We start from the raw sequence: 14,484 nt of genomic DNA on the forward strand, positions 1-14,484 counted from the left end.
AAATTCCTTGGCAGAACTGAATAAGCTAAGTAAGTAATAAGTAAGAAATTGAACACTACACAGGAAAACATTAGGCGTTTCAACAACCATTTATTGCTAATTGTGGACATTGATTGGGTGTGGATATTAAGCTTGTTCAGGTGTGCCCGATTCCTTTGTTGTGTTTCTTGAAGTGTACATTCACCTAGGGCTGGGCGATATGGACCAAAAATCATATCTCAGTATTTTTAGGCTGAATGGCGATACACGATATATATCTCAGTATTTTCTACAAAGTAGGCTAAATGTTCAGTTGTAAGTCAAAGCCACATGTGAGATGTCACAAGCACTTTTATTAAAACAAGACTGTGATCAAAATAAAATGCAAAGACAGGGTTTCCTTCCCTGTTTTAGAACAGTCTGGTAAGTTCAGAAAATTACATCACTTTATTGTAATGCAGCCTTTAAAATCAGGAAAAGACAACACTTATGCCATATCACGATATTACGATATCCAAAATCTAAGACGATATCTAGTCTCATATCACGATATCGATATAATATTGATATATCGCCCAGCCCTACATTCACCCATAGTCTGTTGTGGTGAGGCTTTATTTCAAGTGGGCTCCCAACTGGGTCTATTGATGGTAAAGCTCTTAGGTACACCTTCTTTCATCCTTGGGAAAGCCTATGCCAAGGCACTAGAGAGGAGACTCCAGCCAAAGATCAGAACCTCAGATTCAGGAGAAAGAATACGGATTCCGTCCTGGTTGTGGAACAGTGGACCAGCTTTTTATGTTCGGGGTAACTGAGGGATCATGGGAATTTGCTAATCCTCCTGTGTATATGTGTTTTGTGGATTTGGAAAAGGCTTATGGCCGTGTTCCCCGAGGTATCCTGTGGGAGGTGCTGAAGGTGTATGGGGTGCCGGGGTCGCTGCTGGAGCCATTCGGTCCCTATACACTCAGAGCGGGAGATGTGTTAGCATTCTTGGCATTAAGTCAAGCTTGTTCAAGGTGGACATCGGTAGGTGCCTTGTCCCCTCATCCATTTGTAACATTCAAGGACAGGATGTCAAGGTCTGGAGAGTGTCCGGTTTGGTGTCATTAGGGTGTCATCGCTGCTGTTTGCGGATGATGTCGTCCTTCTGGCTTCATCAGACCGTGATCTCTGATGTGCATTAGAGTGATTTGCATTGGAGTGTGATTTGGTTGAGATGAGGATCAGCACCTCTGAGTCTGATGCCATGGTTCTCTCCCGGAAAAAAGTGGCCTGCCCCATCCAGGTGAGGGGGGAGCAGCTGTTCCAAATGGATGAGTTAGTGGGGTCTTATTCACGAGTGAAGGTAAGAAGAATCATGGGTAGGATTAGTGCAGTGAATTAAAAGTGAATGGTTGGCAATCATCCGTGTGAGCAGGTGGAATGCTTTGTCTCCCCTGTTGATGGACACACAAAGATAGTTATCGTTGTGTCTGAATGCAGTTTGCCTCCAGCCATGAATTACATTATTGATTTATCCATGGTATTTTGTTCAGAATAAGTGAGAAGCAAGGGCATTCAATCGTAACAAAAGCCATTTGGTGGGCTCTTTAGTCCAAAGCCTTACAGTACCGTTACTGCATGCGGTTTTAGCAGAGTTTTCCATAAGCGCTGGCTGTCGGCCGGATGGCCGGACATTAAAACATTTCCAGCTGACTACTTTCTTACTGTTTCAAGTCACGTCACCGTCACTTTTTAGATCTTGGTCGTTTTTAACTATCTTTTAACCGGATGAAGGATTTTAGTCATCGGACGTCTGGACAAACAGCTCGGCTCGCTTGTTTTGATTGAGAGACCCCTAGCGGCAGAAAATTACATATTGTGTGTTGAAGCCTCCCAAATCGGTAAAGCCTAAGGAGGATCCAAGTTAAAAACAAACAGTGTTCAAAGCAACAAGTATCAGATCAACCAAGCCCTAAAAAATCTGGCTATGGATGATGATGATGATGATGAGGAAGTAGATGAGGAAGATGACTAAAGGCTGAAAGATGCTTTTTTGAAAAATGCTTTATTTTCCATTTTATTGTATTTTTATGTTTATACAGTAGGCCATCTTGCTGTGAAATGTGTGGCCCCAGTGGGAATCAACTCCCTATCCCCGGCCATTGAGCTACACAGGACATTCAACTACTATGACTTTATGAACCACTGCACCAGATGGGTAGATGCGTGGATGGATTTATGGATTCATTGGCAGATGAATGGATGGATGGATGGATGGATGAATGAATGAATGAATGAATGAATGAAATGTACACAGAAAGATAAACAGATAGACAAGACGGGGCCAGCAGACAAACAAAATGACCTCAGTTGTCCTGTTGAAAAATGGATCCATGGGTAATTGTGGAAACATTTCCAATTTTTTTGCATCCTTGATTGAATTTAACTCTTGGTTCTTGCTAGGACTGATGCTGAATGGTCACCACAAAATGGCCACAAATACAAACCATGGCATCATGTTGAAAGCAGTTAATGCCAACTTGTTTTTGGCCATAGATCTACAGGAGCATTCAGTCTCCACCTATTTCAAAACCTCCTTTTTTTGTGCAGCCATCATGTCTTCCAACCTGAATTGCACTTCAAATCCATGTCAGCCTTGTTAATATTTTAGTGATGTCGTCCCACGTGGAGGGGAGAAGCATGCTTTTGATTGCCTTCTTCAGAGGAGCCATGCACTCAAACAAGCCAAGGACAATGGTTTCGTGATCACGCCATAGTTGGACTTGGCCTGGGGATTGAACAGGAGATTGGAGAAAAACAAAGAGACAAAACCTGTAGAAATTCTGTACAGTCCCACAGCATATTCATGGTTTTGCAAGCTACAGCTGGATAGGTAAAAATGATTTCAAAATATATTCTTAAAGTACAAATATCAGCCAGAATCCACACCAGACAAGGTTGTAAATTGTATCCAAAAAGCCCTACCTTTTGGTAGATGACATATGTATCTCCAATAGTATGCATACAAAAAAGTCAAATATGTAGTAGATGGAGTAGTTCCTTCTGAATATGAGAAGAGCATTGTGGGAGCTGTGTGAGAATTTGCAACTAAGGTGTGACAATTCATAGTCAATGACTCCCTTTTATTATTTAGATACTGCTCAACAAAGAACATGATAGTATGATGTGTAGAAAATTATTTTCTCAGTAACGTGATGAAGTTTGATAGTGCACAGGTATAGAGCAGTGAAGTGTCTGATGTCTGACAGACGTCAGGGCCTCCTGAAGACCACAGCACTGGCATCATGAAAAAGATTGGGGCAAAACTGCGCTTTAGTTCTCAAAATTAGAAACCTATTAATACTAATTAAACAGATACATTGACATTTTGAATACTGGTCGCTTACATTTCTGTAGATTTTTGAAGATATCTCTACATTTGAGAAAGAGAGTGAGATATTTTTTGTTTCCACCATGCAGAGGAAAGATGGAGGATGTTTTTCCTTTATCCCTTTATCCCAGAGAGAGAAGAAGAGAGGATGAAGAGAGGAGATGAGGGTAGAGGGTAGAAGAGGGCAATGCAGCAGAGCCAACAAGGCATAGACTCAGACAGCTGAAGGGTCATGGGGCAAGGGGAGAAAACGACGCCTCACTGCACCTCAGAAGACAATGTGTGTGTGTGTGTGCGTGTGTGTATTTGGTCGGAAGGGAGCAGGTGTGGAGGCCTGTCGGGTCAGACTGAGCACACGGATCAGAGACTAACATGCCTCTCTTGCCAAACCCTCTGACTGTTTGACTCTCGGTGTGGATAACCTCAGTGTTTGTGTGTGAGCGCGCATGTGTTTTTGTTTGTGTTCAAAGCAGAATTATTTTTTCAGACTGTGAACTGAGAGAACAGACCAAGGAGCGGAAACATGCCCAAGTTTTATGTGAAGTGACAACCTGGCTCAAATCTTGGAAATGGGGAGATGAGATGTCCAACAAGACACTGTCAACCAAACCTAGGTCAAACAGTTTTTGCAAATAATTCTCAGTCTGTTTTAGCCTACTTGCCCTACCAGTTGGGTGGGGTTTACCGGATCAGGTCAATTCAGACAATGTCAGATTTGTTAGTTTTGTTAATCACAGAAAAAGAAATTGACTTTGAAACAGACTAAACATCCTGGCATTCCCTTACGTTCATGCATTTCCCTACGTTCAACCCAAAAACCCTCCAGACCTCAACCAACATTACTGCTGCTCACAGATTTTATCAACAGATTGATTTTATCAACAGACTGATCAAATGTATTTGCTAAATTAAAATACATTTTCCCAACACACATTATAATTATCAGGATGCATTACTTTACATGACTTCTTTCCATTGTCGTCCTAAGGTTGTTTTACAGGCCAACAGAAAGAAAATGCTTACTGATACACTCAAACAGCACATATTAAACAGTATACACCACTGTGAAATAGTAACTAAAATACAGTATACCCTATATATAGTAAAATAACCCTCTAGTCCAACTACCACCACATTCCTACTGTAATTTTGCGCACGTTGTTTTCAAGTTCCTCTTGAAATACTGCAGAATACAACACAGAGAATGATACAGACACAAATGAATGGAAGTTAGATTTGTTGGATTCATAATGGATGGATTGATGGGTAGATTGTAGGAATACAGAGACATAACAGCTTAAAGTGAGGCTAGCAGAGATATGGGTCTTGGAAATAATCTTGGTTTACCCATATAGAATGTAGCCTATATATGGATGCACTGTAATGTCCATGGGTCTCTCTGGTTCAGTTGTAGTTGAACCTAAATGGAAGAGATGTACCCATAAGGTGTGAAGAGCTGAATAGTTGGACTTCCTGACTGCCTTTTTGGCTGTCTCCTCTGCCCATTGAAACTTGTGAAGAGAGAGATTACTGAAGTAGAACTTTAAAACTGTGATGTGCAGAAGGCTTTCTGTTGGGAGGCCTTTTGTGTTGTTTACACTTTGGCTCTCCAGGGTACTTCTGCTAAACGCCAGGGCCTCTCCTGTGCTGTCAGAAACGGGAGGCTTTGTCTGAGCTTTTCATGTCTTATCTGGACCTGAGCCAAATGAAATGTCAGGCCATCACTCCTCCCCAGTTCAACAGGAAGCTGCACACAACTCAAATCAGCCAGAATGCGCTGCAATTAAATGTGTCCCCTGAGCTACAAAAGCCTCCTCTAAGCTGAGGTTCCTGTTACATTGTATCCTGCAGGACACAACACATCTATTCAATAGCAGCTTAACTGTGCCTGTCGACAATAGCCTGGGAAGAATATTGGGGAGGTGGAGTATTGTGACATTTGATGGCAAATGTGTTGGTACTGGATTTATCTCTTCAGCAGCCAATATACTGTGAGCCAACTTTGCAATTTTCTATTTGCAGTTGAATTGTCTGGGCACTAATCACAAAGGTTTTGTGCCTCCTCCATGGATGATCACTGGCTTCCTCAGAACATAATGATACACAATGATGTGTAGCTGTATGCAAAGACTCAAAAAATAGCATTACTACTGCGTCGGGAACTTTTCAAGACTCTGGTTCAGTCCTTGGATTCTGGAAATGCACTATTCAAAATAAGTGAAAAACTCTGCTTACTGACTGTAATTGTATTTGCTACCTGTAAATGTCTGTTGTCCTGAACATTCAAGTTCAGGCTCTCAAGAGCCCAAACCTGGTGAGTCATTTCCTCAACGCACTGTCCCTCAGTGCTACATTGAAAACGGCCTCTTGGAAGGTGTCATTGAATCAGTATTTCTTCAAGTTCAATATGTATTCAGCATTAATGGGCCACCACAGTAATAAAACTATAAAACTACCACCACAAATTTTGATGGTAAAGTTCAAATTCAAAGTTCAAATGTGAAATTAACAAATCACTGTAACCTGATTTTTCCACCAAAAGTATAAAACAGTATACACCAGTATTTGTGCTTTTGTGAAAATAATGTAGGTTTTACTGCTAGAACCAAAACTGGGATGGACATGAAACTGAAACCAAAAATTCCGCCCAAATATCAGTGCACAAAATCACGGTCAAAATCAGGTAGGAAGTACTTGCTGGGCTCCACAATAAATCGGGCGAGGTGAGTCTCTCCTCTGCCCACTGACTTGCACATTTGGCTGTCTCATTCAAGAGAAATGCGGCAGCCAGCCAGCTGGTGTAATATGGTCTTTGCTGGGGTTCTCGCTGCTCAGGAACCAAACTCTGATGACTCATCTCCACTCAGGAGGGGAGATGCCAGACACAGAAGTGGTGTTTGTCAGTGAGAGTGAAAATAACCATCTGCAGGCCATCTCGCTAACATCTTTTATTTACCGACACCACCCTGTCTGGCCCGCTGTCTGTCTGCTGGCTAGCTAGCTGGCTGAATCACTGACTGGATGTTTGATTTACAGGCTGTCTGGATCCTGACTGACTTGTTTACTGTCTCTCTGTAAACTGATTGACTCTTGCTGGCTATTTGACGCCAATGGCTCACTTACGCTCAGCGTCTGTCGGATTGGCTCTCAATATGACTGTGTGCCCGCATTATCATTGTAAATAAAGACTTGTTCTCAATTAACCTGCCTAAAATGGTAAAATATAAATAAACTCTATGACTAAATGTTTTGTAACTCATAACCTACAATGCAGATGTGCACATATACCAGTGTGTGTGTGTTTGTTTGTGTGAGTGAGTGAGTGAGTGAGTGGGTGTTTTCATGTAGGCATGCTGTAACCAAGTCTAGTACACATTTGGTTCTCACATGATCTCCACATCAAGTGTTAAATGTCAGAGGACGAGAGTAACAGAATAGCAAATGTAAAGAGTAAAGTAAGAGACTCCATTATCTAGTCCCACTCTCCTCAGTTCATTATTTAGTCTTTTACTGAAGTCAAGGCCGCTGTATTGACAAAATCCAGTCCCCATGGTCTCTTCTCTTTTAAACTCACAGACCAATTTCCTCAGATTTCTCTGACTCTCTTCCTCTTTTTCTGTCTGTACTCTGCGCTCACACAGGAAAGAGGCAAAGGAGGTTTTAATGTCGATTAAAAGCAATTACAATGAATGTTACAGTCAGTGATGGAGTAAATATCTTCCAGTCATTTCACCCAGCATGTCTGAATTGCACATGGGTATACAGGTAATTCAATACTGTCTAAGATAACTATAGTTTGAAGAAATACAAATTATACTTTTTTGGATAGTTTTATTCTACCTTTATTACCACTGGACAGTCAGAAACACGTTGGAAAGGCCAGACACTTTTCAGCTAGTACTTGAAGTGTCATGTGGCATGTCAAACCACGAATTTGGCGCTTCAGCAACGACTAAAAGGACTGTATGTTTTTATGAGGTATCTGGAAACGCAGTGACCAATGACCTACAGTATTTTGAGGCAGAAAGACATGGTGTGTATTTTTATCAGTGTAGTCTCATTGGATACAGGTAGCCAAGTCATGCATTAGGAAAAGCTAATTAGTAAAATCTAAAATCAGCCTGTACATGACTGAAAATTAAGCGGTTAATTAAGCTAGTAGCAAGACAGCCTAATTGTTAAGATATATGGACAAAATATGGAGACTACTGTATATAGTCTCTAGCTGGTCTAAATATCCAGTAACATTACATGTTGTTATGTTGAAATAAAGGTGCCAGTGCTTCTGGCAATTAAAATCTTGCCGCTTGCAGTGCGTCATAGATGGGTCACTTTAGGAATGTCAAATGATGCGTCAATTATAGCTTCCAGTGTATTCAGGTTTTAAGATGAAGTGCAGCAAAAAGAGAAGAAAGATCTGGCCATGAGAGATTGATACTTCATTAGAGTTGGAGAGGTGCCGTTTGATGAAGACCCTAACGTTAGGCTTTTTTTATTTTTTATTTTTTGAAATGAATAGTTAAGAGAGCATCACTCTCTTTCCTCTTCACTGTCAGATAGAGACGAGCATCGCTTTCCTGTATCCTGTTTAAACTAATTAAAATCATGATAAGTGGGGTGTCGCATTTTAACAAGTCTACAAGGAACCCCTATTTGTGTAGTGACACATTGGCACTGACACAACACAGGTGAGAGGTGTATATGTGTGTGTGTTTGTGTGTGTGCGTATGTGTTGCAGGCTAATTGCTGTTTGTAAATAGAGTGTAGGTGCTCATTCATATGCCACAAGCAACTACCCACAGTGTCTTGAGGTGGTTCTGAGTTGTTGGGCACATGACTGGCAGTGGAATTTTCTGTGCCGTTTAGTGAGTACTCACTCATTGATGCGGGGGAATAGAAGGGAGGACATACAGATGATGATAATGTTTAATTCATTCATTTAACCTTTATATACACAGTAATTGAAGAGTATTGAAATATCACCCATTTGAAACTTCTCTTACGGCATGACTGATAGCACAAAAGTGTTGTACTTTTATAGGATAATAGGTAACTTATAAGTCCTTGTCGATGACAAAATGATGAATGGTTGACTTTTACAGACTGGATTCTCTATAATTTAGAGATATGGGATGATGAAATTGAATGACATTCAGGTTATGATTTTGGAACAGAACTTGAATTAGAAAATTCACAGCCAACACACTGTGGTGGATTGTGCCAAGGAAATGCATGTCCCTGAACTTTTTAGATTGCTTGTTTTTGGTGTTTCTTGGTGTACAATACCTAATATGCATGATGATTCAAGTGGCTGTGACTGCACATCTGAGAGGTAAACATTGCTCTCCCTCCTGCTTGGATGCATAGCGTTTTATTTTTATCGTTTTCACCCAGCAAAATCTTGCAACTGTTTAGTCTGGTGTATCATTCTTTGATTACTTTTTTTGAATTAATTTTAATAGGTAATTTGAGTAAAAGCATGCAATTAGCTTCATGTCTGACACATGTTGCTCTGCCCACATGGCTGATGGTGCATGTCAAAAATGGACCAGCTGATACAGATGCCGTTGGAGAAGTCACAAGTTAAACTGCTGCTACTCTATTCCTCCAGCTCCAAGTGGAATCGATTGGATAATCCTGCATAGATGCAAGGCTGCAGGGGAGATCTACAGTGGCCTCCCTCTAAACAAGCAAATAGATCACTTCAATTAAGTGTAGGCTTTGTTCAATTTCCAACTGGATGATGGGAGTTTGTACTTTGATTTGGTCTACTTTTAGTCCCCTCTTTGTCTCCATAGTTGACGTCGTACTTTTTAACCTGTAAGGTGGTTACCAATCGTTTATTGTCTGTGTGTAGGAGCGATGCCGGTGCCAGAGCAGCCTGCGGAGCAGGAGAAGGGGGCCATGGTTCCCCCTGTGATGCCTGCCTCCAACGGAGACGGATCTGAGACAGAGACCACCTCCTCCATCCTCGCTTCTGTTAAAGAGCAGGTAGGTGCTCTCCCATGTGCCTGTGGGTGTGTACACGCGTGAGTTTTTTTATGTTGTTTTTGTTTTTTTGCGTATGTGTCTGTGTATAAATATATTTCACAAACTTAACTGTGGCCAACCTCTATTGTGTTTGTCTTTGATAGCAAACACAGGCATAGGCAGTTTGTTCTCTCTCTCTCTCTCTCTCTCTCTCTCGTTCTTTCCTCTTCTCATCGCTCGTAGCCCTTGAACAGCTTGTTTCGAGGCAGGTCAGAAGGTTGTCACTGTTATTCGGAGGAACAGGCACTCCGCCGCTTTAAAGTGTTTAAAAGAAGCCCGAGATTGATGGGTGCCAAGGGAAAGCGAGAGCGTAATGGATGGAAATGATGGAGATTACGGGGCGAGAGCTGTAGCCAAGTAGACATAATTGAAAAAGTCATTAAAATCAAGGCAATTACTCAACGGGGAGCGTTGGAAGGTAGCTGCAGTGCTGCTAGGGGACAGGCAGGGCCGTGATACTGCCTGTTGTCAGGTTAGTTGGATGACTGGGGGGAGGGGAGAAACGGAGGTGATACAGCATGGCAGGGAGCATACGAGAATGGGATGGAGACATGGAAGAGCGGGAGGGGTAAGGGAGGATGAGAGAATAGGAGCGATGGAGGGAGAGGATAATGGCAGAGAGGAAAGATGGGAAGGAAAGAAGGATGGAGAGGGGGGAGAGAAGGAAGGGAGGATGGGAGGGTGGGTGGGTGAGGAGAGGTAAGGAGAGGAGGTAGAGGGGGTCCAGATGGGTGCAGGACCATATCAGTTCATAACAGTATATTTTTCAGTGGAGGCTGCTGAGACAGCATGCAATACTGAGAAATAGAGAGAGAGAGAGAGAGAGATAAAACAAAAGGAACAGAGACAGAGGGAGAGAGAGCGCTGTGGGTTTGATTAATACAATTCTACGTGTCTGAGTGGGAGTTTGGTAGAGAAACGTCACATTTACAATCGATAGCCTTGGAGATACTGTTGGGCGTGTGTGTCTGTGTGTGTGTGTGTGTGGAAGCATGCACAATATAAAGTCAGTATATTTTTCTGTGAGCTTCTTTACTTTATACTTCAGTGAAGGTCCCCGCCCACACACACAATGCTTGCCTCTGGGATGAAAAGACATTTTGAGTCCCAAATTCCTCTGAAAAAAAGCCCCTCAAGTTCTCACTAATTGCATTGGGTGATTTGTGTTTAGCCTTGGACTTATTCCTTTGTGTAATGGAATACTGTCTCATTTAGATTTAGCTCATCAGGGGGCGAGATACAACATAGATTTATCATTTTGCCTATCTACTCTGAAGTTCTCCTTAATTTAATACCACAAAATATTCCATTTACCCTTACTGGGTGAAGGACAAATGCTGATGGCAATTTAAGCTTTTTTTTTTTTCTTTCAAATGGTATTCATTTGTGAAGGTTTTCTCCCCATCTGAAAACCTCTCAGTGCTCTGACATTACTGAGGCATTGAAGCGTGCAGGGTTTAGTCAGATCCATGCAGTGGAGCAGATTTGAACCGGCAGCCCCCCATAGTGGGAGACCAAATCTACAGAAGTTATCCAACATGGAATACATCACAGAAATATAGCCATTGTTGAAGTTTGATGTATTTTTTCTCCAGTGCTACTACTCTGATACTTCTCCCCTGAAGAATTTTTTTTTTTTTGAAAATTCAAAATGAGTTCTCTGTTCGGTCATCAGAAAGCATGAGGAGTGCTCTGGCGATCAGGTTTTTTGAGCGACATGAGTTTTGTGTTACAATAAGCCTAATCAGCTGTACATAGCAGCACTTTGGAAGGAATAGGCTGCAGTGGCTGCTGGAGTGCTAGTGCAGGATAGATGCACGATGGGAGACTTCTACAATAGCGTTTTGTGACAAAGGGAGATTTGTTAACACTTTACTTTAAAATGGCCTTATTCCAGTGTATTAACCTGTGTACTAACCTATGGAAAAATATTGTAAGTACACAGTATTGTGTAGGTACTTGATGAAAATCGCTCAAATACATAATGTACTTAGAACAGTGTAACAACACCAGTTTAATGAAGCCATTTGAATGGTGTGTTACACTGTATGCTGTATTCTGGTTCCAGTATTCAATCTGATTCAATATTCACTAAAGGACTCAAGTGGTCGCAAGGTCTTCAAGTTTCAAATTCTACTGGTAGCAGCTTTAAGATTAGGCAACTAAAACAATTTGGTTAGGGTAAGGCGTGAGTCATGGTGAAATAAGAAAAACTAACTCTTGAATCGGGGTTGTCGGAGTTGAAGGTAAATGTATACTGTTAAAAAAAAAGTACATTGGACAGTCCATTCTCATTCTTCACTTTACTGAGACAGTAGGAAAACTGAGAGGGTGTTAAGGAAGGGGAAACACAGGAGAGAGAGTTCAGCTGGAGTACATGTGGAACCAGAGGTACATGTCTCAACCAACACACCATCTCTAGGCACCCACCTGAATCTATTGCATTCAGAATTATTTATAGATGAGGAATTACTATTGTATATATCCAGTATAAAATGATACCAGTAGCTTCAAGGTTTAGCAGAAGGGAAAGTAAATGAGAAACACTCTGCTCCCTCAGAAACTACTGTTGATGTATCTTTGAGCAAGACATTTAACCCTCAACTGCTCTAGTGGAGCTGATCAGTGGCTGTCAGTAGAAAACTGTGGTTGTACCGGGCAGCTCTCAGGTATGAATGTGTGTAACTATAGAAGCAGGAAGTAGGGAGTGCTGAATGAAAGTGCTGAAAAACAGCATTCATGCTCAGCAAAACCCTTCTCTGCATAAATTAAGTGTAAAAAACACTAATGTGAAAATGATAATCACTATAATATGGCAGGGTGATTTCTATAAATGGGAAAAGGGGGATGATGGGAAGATAAACTGTTGTTTTTTTCACACACAGTATGTCAGCACTCCCTTTGCACTGTATGTGAGGTCCTGTTGTCATATGTCACCAAGACAACAGATGCAAAGGAGGAGGCGTTTAACAATTTGTTCCCCCAATAATCTCTTGCCTGTGCCCCCTCCAATCGTCCCTCTGAATGTGGTCCTACACAACAGCTAGTAGATGAGGAAGGTTATATGTATATGATATACTCGCTGTCAGCAGGTCTGCTTGCACAACGCCATGGTTTTTCATGAATAATACATTTACACACGTGCCACACATGTACACACACAGAGACACACACACACACACACACACACATACACACACACACATACACAGAAATCATAATGGATGGTGTGCACTATTCAGTTATGTGGTATTTTGTGATCTGTTTGCTTCCTATCAGCATATCTTAAATATAGAACATACTCTTAACTGATCTCTACCCAGAACCACAGGGTGTGTGTGTGTGTGTGTGTGTGTGTGTGTGTGTGTGTGTGTGTATGTGTTTGCATTTGCATGTTTTGCATGTGCAAGCGTGTAAATCGATGGATGTAAGATGTATGATCAAAGGTAAGCCTAAATGTAACTGTCACACCCTGTCTCTGTTTCACACTGACAGTCTCTGTCCAGGTGTGTATGCCTGTGTGTGTGTGTGTGTGTGTGTGTGTGTGTGTGTGGGCGCACGTGTGCATGTTGCTCCAGTAACCCAGCAGGCACTCTCCCACTGCGGCACATCATCATGCCTAACACACACCTCTCTCCACTGTGGCTGTCCCTGCGAGGATACACACATGGCTTAGCCTCCATTTAGAAAACGCCATCTGTCTGCTTGTGTGTGTGTGTGTGTGTGTGTGTGTGTGTGTGTGTGTGTGTGTGTTTGGCCGGCCGATGGTTGAAGTAACAATGACATGTTATATGTTCATATCAGTGAAATTATTTCCCAGCACTGTTTGCCCAGGAGGTTAATATGTTTTCGTATCAGTAGCTGTCATATCTGTCTGGCGCGTCCCTTCACACCTATGCAAGCATGCAAAGATACAGACATACATACACACATACAGTATGTACACACTAATAGACTATAAATGCATGAGCCTGGTCTCCTGAAATTTCATGAAAGGAGCACGATGTCTTAAAATGCAAATATTGCGCTCCATGCATGAAAAGGGAGATAAATATGTTTTTCCATCATTAAGGGATTATGAGAAGGAGACATGACTAGAAACTGACAGTAGTTTGACGGTGCAGTAGCACGGTGAAAGTGTTGTAGTGAGGGTGGTGGAAGTTTTCTACTGCTAGTGAAGTTTTCATGTTGTTGCACAAGTTTTAACCATGATCAAAACCTTATGCTTACCTTAGCCAAATTGTTTTAGTTGCCTAACCTTAAAGCTGCTACCAATAGAATTTGAAACTTGATGGAACCCTTGAGTCCCTTATTGAATATTGACTCAGATTGAATAATGGAACTGGAATAAACTTGTGTAAGGATGGAAGTTATTTTTCCCATGGCGCAATACATGTTCATCAGGAGCCAAATTCAGGTCAGTCAGTTGATCAGTCAGGTGTAGCGTAGCTTTGCGAGTGCAGTGGCTAATGTATGTGTGACAAAAAAAAATATATTTTGCTGGCGAATGTTTCATTTACAACTAGGTTTAGCTAATAAAGGAGCTTTGCGTAACAGTTTGCGTAACAGTCCTGTTTTAGTTGAGGCCTCTCCTTTGTGCCGTAACTCAATCCTTCTCAAGCCTGTTTTAGTTGCGAAATCTTAAGCGTTAGCTAACCTTTTTTACGTGACGAACAGTTAAAAATGCTGTGTCTAATTTGTGCTTTTGTCACATAATCCTTTCATGGTGGAGGAATGTAAGCTTTACATTATTTGTGTCCAGAGTTCCTGTCTATTTAAAAAAAAAAAAGAAAATCAATTAACCCTGAGTAAACGCATTGTCATTTAAAATAAAAATGTAAAATACAAATGTATCCAACAAATATTTGTGGATTGTCCTCTGTGGGTTACACTTAAGTCCAATAATTCTTCCACAGGAGTGAAGCTTCTGGCCACATTGAACAGAAGTCACTGAGCCTGACAGGAAATCTGCTGCATGCAAAATCTCCACACTCTCAGATGAATGTCAACTGGCTAACTCTGCAATTTTAATGTTTCATATTTAATAGACCTTCTACTGCTACAGTTCTATTAATTTGAATTGCCCAAGATGCTTTGCA

At 41.5% G+C, this 14,484-nt stretch overlaps 1 protein-coding gene across 1 annotated transcript in view; it reads left to right on the forward strand.

Moving 5' to 3' along the window:
* The first annotated feature begins 9,217 nt into the window (after positions 1-9,217).
* ctnnd2a (catenin (cadherin-associated protein), delta 2a) overlaps positions 9,218-14,484 on the forward strand; it is a 241,785-nt gene continuing 236,518 nt past the window's right edge. The window contains exon 1 of the mRNA XM_071546768.1: positions 9,218-9,346. Coding sequence (XP_071402869.1) covers positions 9,218-9,346 — 129 coding nt within the window. The remainder of the gene's footprint in view (positions 9,347-14,484) is intronic.

Source organism: Centroberyx affinis, unplaced genomic scaffold, assembly GCF_046629955.1.
Source record: "Centroberyx affinis isolate AG114_WGS23_722 - 3 ecotype Tasmania unplaced genomic scaffold, CSIRO-AGI_Caff_v1 ptg005445l_1, whole genome shotgun sequence".
Lineage (NCBI taxonomy): Eukaryota > Metazoa > Chordata > Actinopteri > Beryciformes > Berycidae > Centroberyx > Centroberyx affinis.